At 31.7% G+C, this 21185-nt stretch overlaps 2 protein-coding genes across 2 annotated transcripts; one reads left to right on the top strand and one right to left on the bottom strand.

Moving 5' to 3' along the window:
- Window positions 1-4245: 4245 nt before the first annotated feature.
- LOC130807486 (zinc finger protein JAGGED-like) lies at window positions 4246-9605 on the bottom strand. Its single transcript, XM_057672700.1, has 5 exons — window positions 9132-9605; window positions 8676-8767; window positions 7746-7859; window positions 6342-6435; window positions 4246-4784 (listed from the first exon to the last, which is right to left on the bottom strand). Coding segments are annotated over exons 1-5 (636 nt in total). The 5' UTR covers window positions 9134-9605; the 3' UTR covers window positions 4246-4450.
- Window positions 9606-13805: 4200 nt separating this feature from the next.
- On the top strand, window positions 13806-19970 carry LOC130807485 (50S ribosomal protein L15, chloroplastic). The gene is made up of 3 exons (XM_057672699.1): window positions 13806-14315; window positions 17538-17689; window positions 19476-19970. Exons 1-3 carry the CDS (start codon window positions 13868-13870, stop codon window positions 19692-19694), a joined length of 819 nt encoding a protein of 272 aa, XP_057528682.1. The 5' UTR covers window positions 13806-13867; the 3' UTR covers window positions 19695-19970.
- Window positions 19971-21185: the final 1215 nt, after the last annotated feature.

The raw sequence follows: 21185 nt of genomic DNA, 5'->3' as shown, positions 1-21185 counted from the left end.
CTTTTGAGAAGCCTCTGTCAACAAGTCAATAACACGAGAACGTTTTCCGAACTCATCCTCGACTCCCTCCATCATCTCATCAACACGATCTACATCCTCATCGACATTCTCTTCATCTGTCTCATACCCATCAACATGATCTACTACATCCTCATTGACATCAGCCACATTATTGACGTCCTCAACAACACTTTTCTCTTTGTAAACTCCCTCCTCACCATGCCAAACCCAAACATGATATTAAGGCCTAAACCCACGTCGAAGTATGTGCTCCCTAAGGATATCAACACTATCTACCTTTAATACATTGCCACAAGTGACACATGGGCAATAAAAACCAACTCCCCCCGTCCTAACTTGATGTTCAACCGCAATACTACAAAATTCTAATACGCCATCAACAAATTCTGACGATTCAATGCTTCCATACATCTAAGAACGATCTTTTGTCATCCTAATTACTGTGATTTAATTAATTCAAAAAAAATTAATACACAACTTTTAACATATATATTTAACCCTATATACCCAAAAACATATTTTAATGACAAAACATATATAACCTAAAAAAAGGCCATTTTCTTTAGTCAAATACACATAAATCAAAATAATAAAAAACAAATAATATACAACTACATACATAAATAAATTATTCACATTCAATCTACCCTAAAACTCCTAATTGATTAAAATTATTCACATTGAAATATTCATGTACATACATAAGTAAATTATTCACATTCAAATATTAAAGTACATACCTTGGTAATTAGATGTGATAATTTTTTTCTACAATTGGATTATCTAACCTACAATGAAAAACAAAATCAAAATTAGTATTAAAAAGAAAAACTAAATCCATAAAACACAATGAGGCTAAACTTTAAGAACTTAAATAAAGATTGAAAATTTTATACCTTGAAGAAAAAGAAGACTTTGCCCTAATTTCGTGGGTTTCGTGGGTTTTTGAAGGAAAAGTAACAATGGTGGTTGAAATGTAGTAGATTAAAACAAGAAAAATCAACAATGGGTTGAAATTTTGTGGGTCTTTGAAGATGAAGAAGGAAATTCGTGGGTGGGTAATTTATGGGTCTTCGAAGAACAGTATAAGAAGAAGAAGAACAGTGACTAGTAGCAGTGGGATTATGAAGAACAGTACAAGAAGAAGAAGAGCAGTGACGTTTTTTAGAACAATAAAGATGAATTTTACGTGCGTTTTTTAAGAAGAACAGTATGTAGTATGCAAGTTTATGAAGAAGAACACAGTAATATGCAAGAAGTTGTTGTATGTAAAAATTTCAAGGGCTTGCACTTTAATGTTGGCGGGAATGTGAAAGAAAAAAAATTCAGACATATGCTGCGGTTCAAAGAAAAACCGCAGCATTTAAGTGTGCCAAGTACTATATGTTGCGGGCAAGAACAAAACCGCAACATTTCATTGGAATATATGCTGCGGGCTACGGAAAAACCGCAGCATTTGATTGGTTTTTTTTTTTTCTAATTCTTTTTCCTATTTATTGCTGCGTATATAAGAAACCGCAGCAAATGACACGCAGCAGATACATTTTTTTCCACTAGTGATATATTTTAGGTCATTTGACCCATATACTTCAGGTTATGTGATACATTTTTTCAAAATTTAAAAATTAAACACATAAACATTCACATTTCATAATAAACATGCTTCAAAGTTCTTGAATAGCAAAATCAAGATCAGAACAAAATCAGAACATTAGAGAATAGAAAAATCAGAGGTAGAGAGGCTAAAGGTTCTTGAATAGCAAAATCAGAACAAACCCAGAACATTAGAGAATAGCAAAACCAGAACAAACCCAAAACATTATAGAATAGCAAAATCAGAACAAACCCAAAACAAGACATAGAAAAATACTGAAATGGGTTTGTTCTTATCAAGATCAAAGAACAAAACTCAGAACAAAACATACAAGCAAAATCAAATCCAGAAGAAAATCGAAGAACAACAACAAACTGAAGAACAACAAACGAAAAAAATCAAAGAAAATGGAAGAACAAGAGAGAAAAAAACTAAAATAACATACTTAGAAATAGGAGAACAAGAGAATAGTGGGTTAGGGGCCTAGGGTTCTTATGAAAATGCCGAAATGAGTTTTATGAAAATCAGAAAATGGAATGAACAAGGAAGGGGAACTGCCAAAATGGGTTTTACTTTTATGAAAATAGAATGACTAATGAGTAATCAGTAAAGTATAAAGAATTAAATATGAAGTTTTAGGTTAAATATTAATGGGTTAATATTAGATAATATGGGTCGACCTGACCTGACTGACCCATTTAATAAATGGGTTAAACAGGTTTTTTTCGGGTTTAAATATTCAACCTGAACCTAACCCGTTTAATAAACAAATCACGTCGAATTGACCCATTTAATTAATTGGATCAAAAATCTAAACCCAAAACCGCTAATTTCGGGTCGGTTTCAGATCAGGTTAACAGGTCGGGTCAGCTTTTGTCAGCCCTAATATATATAGGGTCAAGTTCTAGTGAGAACCAAGCTTATATGAGAACCAATCTCTTTGATAAAAATGTGTTACTTTTCACAGAAAATGTGTTACTTTGGTACTTTTTTAGCAAAAAAGTGTTACTTTCAGGAAAAAAAAAAAAAAAAAAAAAAAAAAAAAAAAAAAAGTATACATACAAAGTTACACATTTTCTTCGAAAAGTAACACCTTTTTATGGGTTTTTTTCAGAATTTTTTTCTTAAAGTAACACTTATTCGCTCAAAAATATCATTTTTATTTTCAAAAAAAAAGATAACAATTTTTTGTTAGGCAGATTGATTCTATATATATATATATATATATATATATATATATATATATATATATATATATATATATATATATATATATATATATATATATATATATATATATATAATCACTTCTCATAGTGAGATTTCCTAATAATAGAATAATTTGTATCCTTACGTAAATTTTATTGCATGTAATTAAAAATTAAAAGCAATTAAATCAATTATATTTTGTTTAAATTAATCTCGTGATCCAAGAGAAGAAAACTACGACGGGTATATTGAATCAATATATATGGGCAGCAAAAATACTTGGATTGTACTCCTTTCCTTAGTCGCGTTTAACATTATTTTTTATTTTGAGTTATTTTTTTTTATTATGTATTACTTTTTCTTTAGATTACTGTAGATTATTGTCCATCACTTTCTTTTTAATTTTATGTCATACAATTTAATTTTTTAAATTTATTTCAGATCTACAAATTTCATTTTCTTGAAAAATAAGTCACTTTCTCTTTGTTACACAGACACAATGGAGAATTATTTTTTCGTAAATAGCAAAGACCTTGAAAACTAATTGATGAATTTACTGAAATAATTGACATGCAAAAAAAAAGGGTTGGTCAGAGAAAGAATAGGAAAATAAAAAATGGAAGAGAATGAAGTAACTGTAGCGAAGAAGGAAGGAAGAGGAGTTAGAATGGGAAACATTCAGTTCATATCCAACTGGGTGTCCACCTGCAATAGAACTAACTCTAGTTTCTTTTCTTCCACTTCCCTCTCTTATTTTTTTTTTTTTAATTCTTAAATAATACTTCTCTCTTCATAAACCTCCAAATCCCTAACAAACAAACTCTTTTTCTCTTCTCTGTCCCTCTCTTCCACTTTCTCTGCCCCTCTGTTACTGCTCCTCTTCAGAAAGAGAGACACTGCTACTCTTTGTGAGCTCAACAACAATACCTTTTTCTTTTTTTTTTTTTTATAATTTTTCAACACAATATCTTACTTAATTATTCAATTTGTCTCACTATTATGTTTTACTTTTATTTTACATGCAAGTTGTCAAAGTATAACATATTCTAAGACCTCAGTTATTTAAGTTTAAGCTAATTTTAGTTTGAATTGATTTTTTGATATGCTATCAGACTCAGCGTGATAAGAGGTTACGAGTTTAAATTTCAGTCACCCCTTCTTTAAAAAGTGGAATATTCAACGTCAGATATGAGAAGGTCTATGATGCATTCAAATTTCTGGTCTAAATAACTCTTATATGAAAAGAAGTGTTAAAATATATAACATAATATGTATTTAATTTCAATTATCAGCTTAATCTTAAATTTTTAATTGAGTTAATTATTTGAAATTATATCAACCAAAACTAGAATAATAATAATATTCATTGAATATTCATGAACCTTTTTACAAAAGGAAAATGAATGGACTAATAAAAATTACACTTGTCATCATTCATGAAATTAATATTAATATATCCCTGTAAAACAGAAAGACAAACATCTCTTTAATTAGCCCTTCTTGCATTGCATGGCCTTCTTTTTCGATCTCATCATTCATGCATACTTCAATTAAATAAATAGTACTATTAATTAATTAGCTTATATAATTAAAATGATCGATCAAAACTAAAAAAGGCTGGGTAAATTAATATGGACTTGTTAGCCCATCATCCTGATCCAGCCCATCTCGACTACTTCCTGGAGGTCTAGGTAAACCCACCGGTGCTCCAATGTAGGTGTAGTTTGAGGGAGATGATCCAGTAAGTGCGTGACCATGTGCCATATAGTAGTCCCCTGGTGGAACCATACGTGGTGGCGTTGTGTTGTACACACAAGGTTGAGAATGATGATATGGGGGTGGTGGAAGAATTGTTGATGATGAACCTCCTGAGAACATTATTGGTCTTGTTGGGTATACTTGAGGAGGTGGTGGTGCTGTCTGGTGATATAGTCCACCTGGCGCTGATGTCACATAAGACCTAAACCGTACCCAAAACATTTTTAATTAAAATTTAATTCAGAGATAATTAATTTAGGCCCGAGCTTGCTGTCTAGCCCATGGTCATATATAGTGATTTAATTAGATTACAAAATATTAATTAATAATTTCTCTGCTTTTAATAGTTATTAAACTTCTGTTTTTCACATTATTCAATGCATGATCTTAATTTTTAATGTCTGTAATTTCATATGATAAAAAAATTCTAAAAAGTTAAAATTAGTTGATGAACAATAATTGCTATGTTTTACATTACACATGGAGAAATATATACCAAATAAGATTAGTTGATGAACAATAGTTGCTACAGTTCCTGTAGCAACTAATAAAGTCCAGAGGAAGTATATAATTGCGTAACATAAAGAAAAATGCATGACATGTGGGTTCCATACACACGTAGAAATTATTGAAAAAAATAACAAACGTGATTTCATATTAAAGAATTACAAAGAGGTTGACTAACATAATATACTTAATTGGCTACTCCTCCTAAAATGAGAAATGAGTGTTCCACTCATCCTATACAAGTATCTTACATTCACCCTGACCTAAAAGATAATTGAGTTTTGTCTATTTTATAACAAAATTGGACATGTAATTGTTTGAGAAATGTACTGAATACATTTCCTTTTACAGTATTACTTATTGGCATTTTGTGGAGTACTATATTCTTGAATAGACTGAGAAGACTCACAGAAAATATAATACATGTTCTGTGGTAAATTAGTCCAAACTGAGTTATCAATCAAACATACAAATCTCCATGTTCTTTTTGTAAAAAGCAGTTTTTAAACTATAAAAGCACACTAAAATGTTATTACATACTTCAATTCATAGCATAGTTTTTAAAGACAATGTAGTTCATAATTTCAACACCATATAAAATTTGTTATTATTTTCTTTTAGTTTGCTTTATAAAATTTGCTTGTATAATTTCTTTTAGTTATCTTTTAATGATATTCACATATTCCTCTCAAATCTCAACTACTGTTAAAATAGTACTTTTAATCTAACCTATAAAAAATATTTCTAATAATTTGATTTGCACCTATTTCAAACAGATGTATTGTAGTTTAATTTGTATATTAAATTAGTGAGATTAAAAATTAAATGTGCGGAACAAAATTCAAAGAAGGAATGAATTCATAACCGTAAGGTTAAAGAAAGTTCTAGATCAAAAAATTCATAATAATAGAAATTATGCATAATAAATAGAAAAAAAAATTAGAAATTTAAACATAAAGACACTAATTGTTAAATTCTTTTAGGATCTAATAAAATTATGATCCCTACCTAATTTGTAAAAATAAACTCTAATATAATGTTCTGTTTGTATATAGAGTAGTGCACATTATTACTAAATTAGTATACTAATTTAGAAGAGAACACTAGAACAGTAGCTGTGTATACACAGCATTGAAAAATTTAAAAAATATATACTAATTTAACTATTTATATCATTATTACTATATAATATCCGTTTATCATGATTGAGAAAGAACAAAAAAAACTAAAAGAAAAAGAAAAGAAAGCATACCCTAAATGAGAATGGGGGTGGTGGTGAGGAAGAGGAGGGTTATCAGAGCTGTAAACCAGTTGACGAGCCTTATTTAGCGTTTCTGTCTCTCTCTCTGCAAACATCCATAGATCAACAGTTAGCTATAGCTACTCCCACTTAGCAATTACCATTGCCCTCTCCGTCCCTTTGAATTTGCTACAAAAGTAGTATTTTTTCTACATATTATTTTATGGTAAACTCAAATGCATATCGAGTATATATTTGTCAAGAAACTAACTCAACCAAAGGCCTAATGCGTACCGAGTATATGCTATACTTCCTCTGGTTAGTTGCTACACTTCTATTTTTTTATGTTAACCAATGCATGATTTTAATCTTTAATTTCATATGATAATAAAATTTAAAAAGTTAATATTATGAAAATATGCATTAAGACTAATCAAACAAGACCCCACTTGACTTTGTTTTACATTATGCACAGAGAAATATATACGAAATAAGATCAGTTGATGAACAGTAGTTGCTACAGAAACTGTAACAACTATTAAAAACCGGAGGAAGTACATACTAACACGTCTTTTCACACAAAAGCCCTCTGGGCTAGAAGTGTTAATGCAACATATATATACACCCTCCTTATAGTGCAAAATATTTAAAAGGATGGTTGAGATTCGAACCCGTAACATTTTTATCACGTTTGCCCCTAATAGAAATCAAAAAACTAACTACTCAATCAAAAGATTAAGCGGATGGTTGACACTCCATAATATATATACTCCCTCTATCCCATTAAATTTGCAGCATTTCTATTTTAGTCTGTCTCACTTAATTTGCATCATTTTTATTTTTGGAAGATGACCCACCACTTGCTTTTCATCTCATCCTACAATTTAACTCTCTTCTAATTTCATCCATATAATTTATTCTCTCTTTATTTATTACCAAATTAGAGAGTACTAATAGCATATTCTCAACAGTATCAAATAAATAATTAAAAATGGAATCAGAATTAAATCAGATCAATCAAATCAAAGGAGACAACCATAAAAAGTCTATCAATCTAAATAATAAATGCGGTAGAATTTCAGACAAGATAAGAAAACGAGAAGAGAAACTGCTTGACATGACTACGCACTCTTAACAAAAAAACTCTCTCTGTGTATGTGTTTTTCTGGACTAATCTAGAACACTAGATCAACCTCCTCGCCGGCATTAGGTTTGGCCTTGCAGTACTACTACTACTACTAATTCTTATTCTAGGGATTCGTGACAAAACCCATCTTTTCATTTTTTTAATTATATTTTTTTATGTTATATTGCTATAAAAAATATCTTTTTATAATTATATTCTTTATTTTGGATTTATTTAGATTGGGAAATATTAAGAATAATTAATAGTGGTTGTAGTAGAAAAAGATGTACCTTGGCGGTGGCGGTTCATGTGACCACCAAGAGCTTGAGATTTGCAGAATTTGAGAGAACAAAACCTACACTCATATACCTTTCCACTTTCATCTTTGTTCTTCTTCTTTCGTCCTGCATTTTTTTGTTTTTAAATCATTCAAACCCACAAATAAATAACGTGAAACTAATTGATTATACTCAATCACTTACAAAATTTTAAATTTAGTGACAAAACCAAACCCTAAAACCCTAATTTATGTAGTTCTAAGAAAGAGAATCATGGGTTAATTAATTAATAACCTTATAATTGAATAAGAATTTGTGATGGTGTATTGGTTGAGGGCTTTTTCTATCACTCCTTCACCATCTGTCGGGAGTTATTTTTTCAATAGATTTTCTACTTTATTTGAAATTGGATTTTTTCAATAAAAAAAAGCAGTAATTGGATTTTTGTTTTAACCATTATAATTAGGGTTTGATTTTCAGCCCTAATAAGAATTTTTTTCTTTTCATCCCCTTTTCCGTGGGGAAATATCTAACCTTACCCGGATCAAAAAAAATTACATAGGGTTTAGAACATAGGGTTTTAAATTGTTGATTAATTATTATAAAGATAAAGGTAAAGGACAATTCCAGTATTCCGCACAAGGCAAGGTTGGGGTGGGAGGTTTTTTTTCCTGAAAGATGCGAACAAACCATACCTTGTTCCCCTCAAGGAGGAAACTAGTAAAAAGATGCGCACAGTCAAGAAACCTCCCAGCTGATACCTGCACCCAATAGGGGTTGAATTCCAAACCTTCTGCTAAACATGTTCATGCTATTTTATTTTAATTTTACATTTTTTTTGAATGCAAAAGTGTGAAAGAGAAGGAATGTACTAAGGAATAGAAAAAAAGGGAAAAAGACATGAGAGTGGGGAGGGGGAAGAAGAGAAATAATTGGTATTACCAGAAGTGGAAGTGTCTTCATACACCTGTTTGCCATCTCTAGTGAAATCTTCCGGCAAATGATTCAGGTCTAATGGGCTCCCCACTGGTCTCCTGCACCCCACCATCATTTTATGCATTTTCAACATCCCCCATCCCCAAATCATCAATATCATGCCAAAATAACAATAATATCTTTATTAGTTAGGTACGTAAATTAATTAGTTTTACAAACAAACAAGAATAATTAACACATTGATTATAACCCTTCAAATAATCATAGCATTAAATGAAGAGTTAACTAGAACAAAAATATGATTGATCAATTAACTTGTATTTTTCATTCAATAGAAATAAAAAATAAAAAATAAAAACAAATATTTGATTAGCTGATGATTGTAGCCTTAGGATATTTTATATACTGTAAAACGACAAATGAAAATCAAAGAATTAAGAAGATAGAAGAGAGAAAGCGTACATGGATATGATTGTAGCAAACTAAAAAAGGAAGAGGGGAGACTTAAGAAAAAGATGAAGTGATGAGAGTTGATAGTTGAAGGAGAAGAACATATAAATATAAAGCAATAAGTAGAAGCTTAATTCAAAGTTTTTCTCTCAGTTTACTCAGGTTGCATTGTCAGCTGAATCATCTTAATCTATGTTTCAAGCTTGTTTCTCTCTCATAATACAAAGAACAACAAGAGACATAAAGGTGGGTCTCGTGACTTTATAAAATTGGGTATGAAAAGAAGTTAGGGATACAGGGAGGAAGAGAGATTAAGAGGAATGGTTTAGGGAGGTATTAGTCTTACTTGTCAAAGAATCATGAATGGTTGAGGCATCAGGATATATTATATACTTAAATTTGCCTCCTCATATGAGTGCTTTTTGGGCTAAAAGTGTGGATGCAGTACAAACCCTCCTCTTACTTGAATTTAAGATGTAGTTGAAATTCGACCCCGTGACCTATTTGTCACGTTGGCTTCTGATACCATGTCAAAAAATCATTTCAACTAAAAATTTAAGTTGATGGTTGATTGAGACCTCAAGATATGTTATAAAATATTGTATTACTCATTCTGTCCTTTTGATTTTGATATACAACAGATATGCAAAAAAAATTTCATTTTGATTATGAAAAATGCAGTAAAATCAAAAAGATTTGTGGTTGTTTGGTTAGGGAAGCAATGAGAGCGACAAGGCTTTTGCCTATAGGATACACCTTCTAGGTCTATAGCCTAAATCTATGTTTATAGTACTTGTCTATCATTTCATATCTCCTTCAGCCTTTTATTTTGGTCAAATTAACACTTACTTCTATTAAATTAATTCATCATTATACATAAAAGATGAGGATATTGCCTTTAGTTTGAATACTTTTCTTCATTATAGCATAGGGCTACCAACATAGTGGCACTATAGCTTCAAACTTTTTTGTTGGTTCTCAAATTGGTTTGTTTTAAAAGGAAGAGTTTTGAAAAATGAAGCTTAATTAAATGTAGTATCAATCTCTAGTTACTTCAATATTATCAAACACTAATTAATTTTTGAAAAAAAAAACATACCGAAATTCAATATGTAATTACTTGGGGAAGAAATCAACAGAGGAACGAGTCTTAGCAAGGAGAGCACAATGAACAATCACTCGACCATGAACTTGTCAAAATTATCATCAGTCGTGTTTTTAGTTGAGTTATTTATGGTTAGATTATTTTCATATTGAGTTATTTTCGGATAAAATGTTTTCAGTTAGAGTCTAATTAAGGTTAAGTTAACGAGTCAAACATTAAAAATAATTTCTTATCGCTTTATTTAAAAAAATACACAATAGTTCTTTTTGTTTTTCTAAAAAATTCTTAAAAAAAAGCAACATTATTACCACTTTTGAGACTTAAACAAATAATTGTCTCAAATTACAAAATTTAACTAAAAATTTGACAGCATATTTTATATGGACTCAATGCACATTTAAATATTATGCGCCAACCTCGGTCTTAGAGAATATGAGTATGAGTTAGTGGATTGAAGAGTAAAGAGTGAAGAGTGAAGAGCCTGAAGAATGTTGCACAATAATTGAGTGTGCATAATAATAACTTTCTGCACGGTTTTGCCATAATCAATTAATGTGGTGTGCACTTGCTAGGTCCAAGGAGAAGAAGAGGGTTTGCTCTTCCCTTGGTGCTTGAACCATGGATGGGAAGAGGGTAGAGAAGGGAAAGGTATTGGAGAAAAACTTTTGTCGACCGGCGAGAGTCGGTGAAGGAGGTTTAACAGCTTATCAATCGAGTAAGGGTTTGGAGTGTTACAGTATATAACATATCCTGAGGTCTCAACTATTAGCTTAAGCTTTTGGTTGAGTTGATTCTTTGACAAGAGGTCACAAGTTCGAATTTCAACCACCCCTTATTTAAAGTGGAATATTCAACGCCTATGCGCATTCACACTTTTAGCCCAATGAGCTCTCGTGTGAGGGGGCGTGTTAGAGTATATAATATATCTTAAGGCCTTACTATCAACTTAAACTTTTGGTTGAGTTGGTTTCTTAACATAAAAGAGGTGAGCAAAAGGGGTGGAAATATGTGAACAAGAAAAATAGACTGCTAAGTCAAAATAGTAATCGATATTCAACCATGTTTGAATTGGAGGGATACAAGTATAATTGTTGGTGCTTAAGTTACGCAAAAAAGTAGTCTGCAGCATCACAAATAAACGCAAACTAGAAGTTGCTCCGACAATAGTAGTATTAGTTTTAACAGAGATTCATAATCTAATATAGGCCCAAAAGGTAGTGAAATTGAACGTGAATAGGATGTTGTCTCCAATTGGTATTTTAAGATATTTGTTGTTAAGTATTGTTATGAACCTTGGTGTTAAAAGTATTGTTATGAGCTTTATTTGAAAAAACTATAATATTATTATATTGTATTGTATTCATAAAAGACAAATAATTTCGACGCTTAAAAGCGTTTAAAATATTTACACATAAATCGCCTAAAACGTTTTCAACACATAAAAGCGTCTAAAATCCTTACAAATAAAATCGTCTAAAATGATTTCAACGCTTAAAAGCGTCTAAAAATAAGCCCTTAAATTTTTTTTAGGTGGGTAACTTCGTTTTAGACACCCTTAAGCGTCAACAAAGCAATCTTATTTAGACAAAACAAAGCGTCTAAAATCAAGCGTCGAAGATTTATAACGTTTGGTTTTTAGACGCTTTACTAACCGTCGAAAAATTAACTTTCGACGCGTTTAAGCGTGGAAAAGGACATTGTTTTTCCATCTAAAGTTTCGTGTTTTTTTGTAGTGATCATTCTTAATACCTACTTATAATATTTTTAAAACATATAATGAGCCTACCCAATTAGAGATGGTCTTTCAAAAAGACCGTTTCTCACAAGAATTTGTGAATACATTATCTGATGCATTCAAATTGTCATTATTATAATCAGTAGTTCTCTCTCTACACACTCTCTCTTTGAACTAGTTAAGCCTAGTCATATTAGTGTAGCCTGAGATCTCTCCTTTATTCCGCCATACATCTATTGGAAATATAATGCAAATACAAATAAAATAAACCGATTTGTATTTCTCTTGTGTGGATGGCAATGGAACTCCTTGCTTTGTAAATCACCAAATGGACACCATGAAGATAAGGTTACGACAATCAAAGAAGTCGCTCGAAAACTTGATATGAGTAGAAGGCGTTCATGCACTTTCCTATTGTGATATTTCTCACACAAAGGTGCTTGAAATGATAAATGAAATTTACAATGAGATACAATCTACACAACAAAATCCTTGCATAAGAAAATTGCAATAGTAAATATAAGTGCTGTAGTGAATTATGAACTTTGATAATATTAAGAGCTAATTACTCTTTCAATATTATCTCATAAAAGGAAGAACAAGAATGAGAGTATTCATAAGAGAGAAATCATAAATGATATGAAATTGGGATTGAATATCCCATGGCATCCCATCTCTATTTATAGAGCTATGCATCAAACAAATATACCTCCTTTTGAAACAAAAGTGCTTCACCAAGTAAAGCTTATGAAACAAAGTAATGTTTCACCAAGCAAAGCTTACGAACCAAAGTAATTTTTCACCAAGAAAAGCTTATGAAGCAAAGTAATAATTCATCAAACAAAATTTATAAATCAAAGTAATGATTCATCAAATTCTTTGAGGCACTTAATTGGACTTATAATATATTTATTTAGTCCCACTACTATAATAAGTATGTAGTATATACAAATCTAAGTCTATATTTTCTAAATGTTCAACATCATTACCCAATCCTTTTTTTACATTGATTGTAAGACAACTCGAGCCACTCTTCATATAACTGGAACGACAAATAATGATAAGTGGAACACTATCCTCAACAATTATCTTGACTTAATACTAGTAAACTATGTGATCCTTGATTGACAAATTTATCTTAAGTTTCCTCATAAACAGTTTGACGCAATCTGTGTGAACCACTCAAAATAATCTCTTAATTACTTAATTTGAACTAAAGACATGGCACCCAAAAGAGCTCACACTCACACTTACAATTTATCTAGTATAATTCAAGGAGCTCGATTCCTCTTAAGCAAAAAGTGTCGGGCCAAGATTAGAAGGAAGGGCATTCTCAAGGGACGCTTGAGACATTATCATAGATTAATGTCGAAAGAACTAACAAATCGGTAAGATTTTGGCATGAGGCACGACACGTGTGTGGCCCGTTACGATACAATTTTGTGATTAGGCCTCATCTTTAGGTGATCAAGCACGACATGACACCACTTTGCACTGTATGACTTGGCACGAGCTAGAATGAACACTACATGTGGACATTCTAACACGACATAATTTTCATAGTTACTTGAATTTAAATTAAACTCAATTTACGGATACTAAAAGCAAATTCAAATTTGTTTTTAACAAAGAGGATTCAAATCCCTAACCCATAAAGTCCAAAACTAAGAACCAAATCTTAAACACAAATTCACAAACTAGGGTGGATGCATTAGTCTTGTTCAAGTGTCTAAAATGTAGTTCATATTTGAGCTCACCAAATCTATCATCCAAATGGTCCAACCCAATTCATTTACTATTAAACATTGGATTTCAATCTCTTATAAAAAGCCCAAAAGTGGCTTCTAATGACCCACCTCCTTTTCATCATCCTATCCGTAACTCTTTCACTCCCAAAGCTAACCTCCAATGGCTTCCCTCCTTTCTCTTTCCTCTGCTCCTCCTTCAACCCAAAATCCCAATAACAACCATTACCCACTTCTTTCCAATTTTAAAGGAAACCTCAATTCTCTTAGAAATAGTAACCCTTTCAATTTCTCTCCATTAAAACTCCATTTAAGAAACATTTCCAAAGAAACAAAACCTCTTGTAATTGTAGCTGTTTCTTCAACAGGGGTTCCAGAAAGTGGGTCGGGTCTGAAGACCCGGTTTAGGCTAGACAACCTTGGACCTCAACCGGGTTCGAGAAAGAAGGGGAAAAGAAAGGGAAGAGGGCATGCTGCGGGTCAGGGTAAGAGTTGTGGTTTTGGTATGAGGGGTCAGAAATCAAGGTCGGGTCCTGGTGTTATGAAAGGTTTTGAAGGTGGTCAAATGCCTCTTTATCGACGTATTCCTAAATTGCGTGGTATTGCTGGAGGTATTAACATCATTCTTTCTAATTCCTGCTATATTATGTTTAGATCATGCGATTTTGTTGAATGTGTCTTGTTCAGAAATACTTATACTAAGTACTAACATTGTGAGATTGCTAGTTGCTAGTTTTTATCTAATTTTATGTTGGTTAGTTAATAATGGAAGCACACAACAACAATAACAATGAACAATGTCAGCCCCTTAAGCCCAAAATATTGATTAGTTGATAATGGAAGCATTAGACAAAAAGAAGGGTGTAAAAGAAATGTGTGGATGAGATAGAATTGTCTTGATGAAATGAAAAAATTTGTTGATTTTGTGCATAGGACTAGGAGAAAGATTGTTGGGATGTAATCATATAAACAAAGATACATTCGGCTAAATTGATGGAAATTGTAACAAATTGTGAGGGACAAAAGCAATTTTTCTTTTTTTTTTTTTCTTGTGAGTTTGGCTTGTTAGTAGCCTTTAGTGTTTCACCTTGTTGCATCTGAAGGTATGATGCTTTTATGGCTCGTTTGATTGTTGATATTAAATGATGATAATGATCTGATAACTTTGCTTTATTTTTGTGTTTAGACCACATCCCATGTGCAAACAACTTCCATTCTCCTTCCTAATATCAACTAAGTATACACAAATGTTATGGTCCGATAATTGAGTACTACCAAATTAGAAAAGTTAAAGTGTATGCAAACATACTAATGCAAAAGAGCAAATATGTTGATATTTGGGACAATTGATCTAGCCACATTTTATTATGAGCTTGATTGTTGAAATTGTGAATGGTGTTTGTGCAATGCTAATATGATTATTGAAACATATCTTAGATGTGCCTAAGCAAAGTTAGTGTTCATGCCTTCGATTACTCTTGTTGATGTATTTTAGGATTGAATAATGAATTTAGCCATTTAGGTAGGGGGATAGTTTCTTAACTCTTGTTTAATACTGGTTGGCAGTTATTTATGGTTTACGGCTTTGTTTTCACAATCGTATACTCCTATTATACTTTTGGGGCTTTGGTATGCGCATATTCCAAATCAAATGGGGATCATCTGGTTTGGGGTGAGTCAATAACAAAAGGCTAAGGGAAAAGTACACATTGTGAATACGACTGGTAGTAATGAGGAACCACTAGCTATCATAGAAGTAGCATAATCGGCAAATGATTAGTACTTACAAATACTAAATGTATAGAGCATGAAAAATTCGTATTTAGAAAGTGCCAAGAGCAAATAAGAGAAGAGGATGTACATTTTCAACATTGAAAATACCTACATTTTAAATGCTTCTGGGTTGAAAACCTTCCTCCATTTTCCTTTCCTGAAAGCTGACAAAGGAAATTGCGCGCTTTTGCTTTTCATTTGTATTCCCTCTAAATCTTTACATATTTTGATTAGTCTTTATGCTAATTTCAAATAATGTATCTTTATTTTTACCTGTAGTTGGGTATTTAAATTAAATCCATAATGCATATTTATTGTAGCAACATAAGTCTCCATAGCTAATAGGATATCAAAATTTTCACATACAATACTGGTACATGTATGATCACAACATATAATGTGATGTTGATATATATAGGATTTTGCTGCTTGACAATGGTTTTTTATTTGGAAATGTTTTTTGTACTTTGCTTTTCTGTTATAGATAGAGAATCTTTCTGTTCTTAACAGACGTATGGTGCTGTTGAATACCATTTTTCAACAGTGTCGTATTATTGGTATCCTATTTTACTGATACTTGAACATAATAAAATCTATACTTGCTTTCTTCATATGCTGATGTCATAGTCTTCATGATGTGCATCATTGTAAACACTAAATCTCTGAATCCGTTTTAGCTCAATAACGGCATGTTTGATAGTAGGTATTAATTGGTGGGAATAGCAATGAAAATTCATGTAATATTGGTAGGAAAATCTTTTCTAAAATCTAATGGTCATGTGTGATATTTTAATCATCCTATTTTCTTCACAATATTCATTCTATTGCATTATTTGAAAAGTGGTATTAATTGGTAAATGTAAAATTGTGAACAAAAAAATCTTTTTATGATCAAAGTTTCATTAACATGGAAATGTAATGTTACATTTCTAGAAAATTTACACTGCTATTATTCTCATTACTACAGTTTAATACCAACAACCAAACGAAGCAGTAGAAGCCAGCAAGACATGTTTCGATACTGAAAGTTACATAGCCATTGGCCCATTTTACTGAGGCACGCACCATTTTTAAGCTTCGTGTCAATCTCCAAGCATGCTTAACACTGGTTTATGTTTTCCTATTTGGTAATGCTTACCTACCGTCAACCCATCTTGGTTTCTTGTTACACTGATGTAATATAGGTTATACCCTTGTACAGTTGTACTCATGTACAGCATTTCAAAAACTAAATCTTTGATCAAAACAGTAAAAACGTGCAAGACATTTACAACTTAAAACTAGAAATGAAACAATTTACTATTTAGTAATGAGCTCATTTTTCAGCTTTGTGTTATTGTCAAGTGAGCCTTTTTTCCTGCTTTGGCCATCAATCTCTCGGCGTCTCACAGTTCTTCAACTAGTTATCTAAGCTCCTTCTGTCTGTGAACTCCTGATCCTTGGAATTGCTGAATGCACTCTCTTTCAATCCCTTATTGGCCTTTTTCTAGCTCTTTTAGGAATAGAATTTATGGTTCAAGTAAACATTTCCTGTCCCATATTACATATTGCATGTGCGTGGAACTGTATTTGATCTTTTTTTTTAGTTCATATCATTTTACTTCTCAAAATTTGTAAAAGGTTACTTTTTCTTCACATATAAAAGCATTTTGTATGAGAGAGCGACATAGACAAAACATTGAGAAAAGAAGATAAGTATGTAGATGTGTGTTCACTTTAGTCTACCAGTGGCTTTTTATAGCTTCATAGTATTAATCTTTTACATACAACTATGAAACTATGAACATTAAGGGCTGCAAAAGCTCATGTGCTCAGATAGAGTTTTAGAAAAGTAAATGCATTTAATGACTTGTATATTGATTCTTGTTAATATTTGGTTTTGGTTTCTTGAATCCTGATCTTATGCTCCTGATTCTTGAGCTATTGATCAATTACTCCTATTGAATCTTCTGTGAGTAGATTCATAGATTGTACGAAAGTAATTCTTTTGCCTGTTTGGTAATGGATTGATTCGCAACTTGCAAGTTACTTTTGTGCATTAATGCCATCGCCTTTAACAGGAATGCATGCTGGGCTGCCCAAGTATGTGCCTGTAAACTTGAGAGACATAGAGGTTGCTGGTTTCAAGGAAGGTGAAGAAGTAACATTAGAGTCTTTGAAGGAGAAGGGCATAATCAATCCATCAGGAAGAGAAAGAAAGTTGCCATTAAAGGTTAGGATTTTTTTGCTATAATTGAGTTATCTGAGTGATGATGGGATAGTACCTTCACATGCACTTTGCTAATTATTTTAGCCTTTTAGCTATACTGAATATAGTTCATTAATTGAATTAGTGCAGCGCGCTTATTTTCTTTATTAAGTGTTTTTTAGGGGGTGAGTGGAACAACTTTAGGAATGATAACATTTTGTAATTTTGGAGATTTATTCATTTGCTAAACTTGTATTGAGAATTCAGATTAGAACACAACCCCTAGTATATAAGAACATCAATGTCAAAGCCTTAATTCCAAAAGATTACGATCAACTACATGCACCAATAGATCATTTTTTGTAGTCGTCCGCATAGTGCAAAAATGAAGTTTCGATCACGATTGCGGTAACGAGGATGATGTGTTTGTCATTCCGCCAAATATCGGCCTATCCTATCAAATATCACTTGGAACAACCTCAAAAAAAGTTTTGTTACTCCTCTACGATGCGGATAATTCCAATTTGATATATTTTGAAACCTTTACAATACAGAAGATACGATACCATGCATCCTTGCTTTTGCACTATGGTCATCACTCGTCAATATGAATTATTTTCTATTCATGTTTTTCTACCATCTCTCAACATGTAAATGTAAATCCTTCATATTCTTTTTCATTCTTGTCCTACAAGTCCTCTTCGCGCTTCCATGTCCTATTTTTAAAAAACTCTCGAGTATAGAATTTTCTATCTGCTCAATCGGTGTGCCAATATATCATTGTTGCACGTGTCCAAACCTTCTTAAACGATTCTCTTTTTTCGTCTCCATGATATTTGCAACTCTTGTAAACTTTCTTATGTCGTCGCTTCGAAATCTATCCCGTAATGTGTATGAGTTCATTTATTCAATAATTTGCTTTTCCTATACTCCTAACATTATAATCCATTTTTGCCACTTACACTTAATTATATGAGTCATATCTTGATAGATATTCTCACTATTCTAGAATATGGACTTTATGTATTTGAAGCATCACCAAACGATTTTTTTCTCTTTCAACTTTATAGTGCCTCAACATATCTCGTATTTGCAAAAGTGACACTTTGTGTATTCCTTACTCCGACTTAATTTGAAACTCTCGAGAGTCATGATTCCAACTTTTGTCTCCATGATTTTAACTTAGTATTTACCATTTTACCTCTCTATTAAAACAATATTGTTAGCAAACAACAAGCACTAAAACATGTTTCTTTGGAACGATCAAGTTATCTCATCTAAGACCAATTCAAAAAGAAAAGGTTTAGGGAATAAACCTTGGTGAAGGCCAATTGAAATCGAAAAATCTTTTATTTCGCCTCCACATGTTCATAACATATATCTTTCACTTCTCAACAGTCAACACATAGCTTGCACTATATTAATGTATTTTATGGGAATACCCTAACTTCTTATTGCCCACCAAATTTACCTTTTTGGGTACCTTGTATGCCTTTTTAAGTCATTGATACCCATTTGCAAACTTTTGTTCTAGCTCTATATTACGCTATCATTTTTCTTATCAGATAAATTACTTCAATGGCACCAACTAGCTATGAAGGAGCTTGAGAGAGTTTCTTTAACAATACTCGTCTACTGATGTGAAACTTTACAATTAACTTGTCTTACAGCTTAACAAGGAGCCCGTATGTTAATAATTATATTAGTTGGGCTATTTAACCCATGTATAAAGAACGTCTCACCAAGTTAATAATGAAGTCGATTTGTGATCATCTTTTGAACTGACTGATACTGTTTTACTTTTCACTAGATTCTTGGTGAAGGAGAACTAAGCACGAAGCTGAACATAAAGACTCGTGCTTTCTCAGGATCGGCAAAGAAGAAACTCGAGGCTGCAGGTTGTTCCGTCACCCTACTGCCCGGAAGAAAAAAGTACCTCAAAGAATCAGTAAGGAAGAACCTTGCTCGTGCAGATGAATACTTCGCAAAGAAACGAACTGCAACCACCAACGAAAACGAGTCTGCTTAATCCTCATCACAGTTAAGCCGCTGACTCGTGAAGTGTATCATATTGTTGATGCTTTAACTGCAGAGTTTTAACTTGTTTCTTCGCATCGCCATTCAAAAATTGAATGTTGACTCGTGAAGTGTGTCGACAACGAAAAAGAGTCTGCTTAATCTTACAAGATTTAATGTTAATAATTTAATATACGAAATTTGAATATGAAATGTAAAATGACAAAAAAAAAATATGGAAGATTGTATTTTTTTGGATTTTATGAGGAAATATACGTTTTTGTGGATATATTTATTTTTTGAAAAACTTTTGGAAACGTTAATTTTATGCAACTTGTCAAAATTGACATCAAAATCTGTTTTTCCTTCAAAAATTGTTTTAGTTATTTTACCTAATTATAAAAAATAACTAAATCAAATAGAAAGTTCAATACGATTAAAAAAAAACTATATTAGCTACATTCAAATCTAATTACTAAAGGCTCATTAGACTTGTTAAAGTTTAAAAATTTAAAATGTATAAGACAAATTTTCAACAAAATGAATGAAATAAGATAAGTTTCTAACTTATATTCAAAAGTAAATATGTAATTTTCAAACATGTAGTTTGGGACTGTTTGCAGTTAGTAACTGCGAACATGTCAAAAAAAACAAACAAGCTGTTCGCAGCTACTTACTGCGAATAGCTGTTTTGACCTGAAAATTAGGAAAAATGAGAACGAAGGGAGCTGCTGTGCGTATTTATGGAGCTAGCTGTTCGCAGTTAGTAACTACGAATAGGTCAAAGAAAAGTCAAAACAGTTGTTTGCAGTTACTAACTGCGAACAGCTAGTTTGTTTTTTTTGACCTGTTCGCAGTTACTAACTGTGAACAACCCCAAACCACAGATTTGGGAATTTCACGCTTATTTTTAAAAATAAGTAGAAACTTATCTTATTTCGTTTATTTTGTTGTTAATTTGTCTTAATCATTTCAAATTTTCTTAAAGTTTTGGAATCATTAATGAGCCTCAAAATATGTTACAATAAATTTAGTTAGACTTAGTACATAATATTGGTATAGAAAAACTATTCTAAATAATGTAATCTATTGCGCATTTTCGGTTAATAATATCAGATTTTGAAAATTTTGAAATAATCTAACTTTTACAAACATTTTATTGGGAATAAACCTGTGTTGCAAAGTACCGATAAGAACCGGCGAGTTGTAATCAGTTTATTGTGCATTGCCCTTTGATTGTCTTTTCGTTAACCTACGCCACACCATTAAAACTCATTTTTTAACTTATGCTTCTTAAATCTTAGATTGGTAGAAACTAATTTAAGATGCACTATGTTGATATAAGACGTACTCAATTTATTAACTTGTGCCCTTTCGTTTAAAAAGACTATGAGTACAAATGTACAACAATATTAATTGGTCATCAATAAGATAATGACATAGAAATTGAAAATTCACCTTTTCACAGAATTTATATGCTTATTTAAGTTATTATTCCTTGATA

The sequence above is a fragment of the Amaranthus tricolor genome, chromosome 3, assembly GCF_026212465.1.
Source record: "Amaranthus tricolor cultivar Red isolate AtriRed21 chromosome 3, ASM2621246v1, whole genome shotgun sequence".
Taxonomy (NCBI): domain Eukaryota; kingdom Viridiplantae; phylum Streptophyta; class Magnoliopsida; order Caryophyllales; family Amaranthaceae; genus Amaranthus; species Amaranthus tricolor.
The sequence above is the reverse complement of the archived record's forward strand: the minus strand, read 5'-3'. Positions and strand labels throughout refer to the sequence as shown.

What these genes read in the sequence shown, in the direction of transcription:
- LOC130807486 (XM_057672700.1), bottom strand. An exon ending in CATGAACCGCCACCGCCAAG is followed by an intron (nt 6,436 to 7,745) that starts GTACATCTTTTT and finishes GGATGTTTGCAG; the next exon opens with AGAGAGAGACAGAAACGCTA. An exon ending in CACCCCCATTCTCATTTAGG is followed by an intron (nt 4,785 to 6,341) that starts GTATGCTTTCTT and finishes GGTACGGTTTAG; the next exon opens with GTCTTATGTGACATCAGCGC.
- LOC130807485 (XM_057672699.1), top strand. Translation starts at nt 13,868, where the DNA reads ATGGCTTCCCTCCTTTCTCTTTCCTCTGCTCCTCCTTCAACCCAAAAT. An exon ending in ATTGCGTGGTATTGCTGGAG is followed by an intron (nt 14,316 to 17,537) that starts GTATTAACATCA and finishes CGCCTTTAACAG; the next exon opens with GAATGCATGCTGGGCTGCCC. An exon ending in AAAGAAAGTTGCCATTAAAG is followed by an intron (nt 17,690 to 19,475) that starts GTTAGGATTTTT and finishes ACTTTTCACTAG; the next exon opens with ATTCTTGGTGAAGGAGAACT.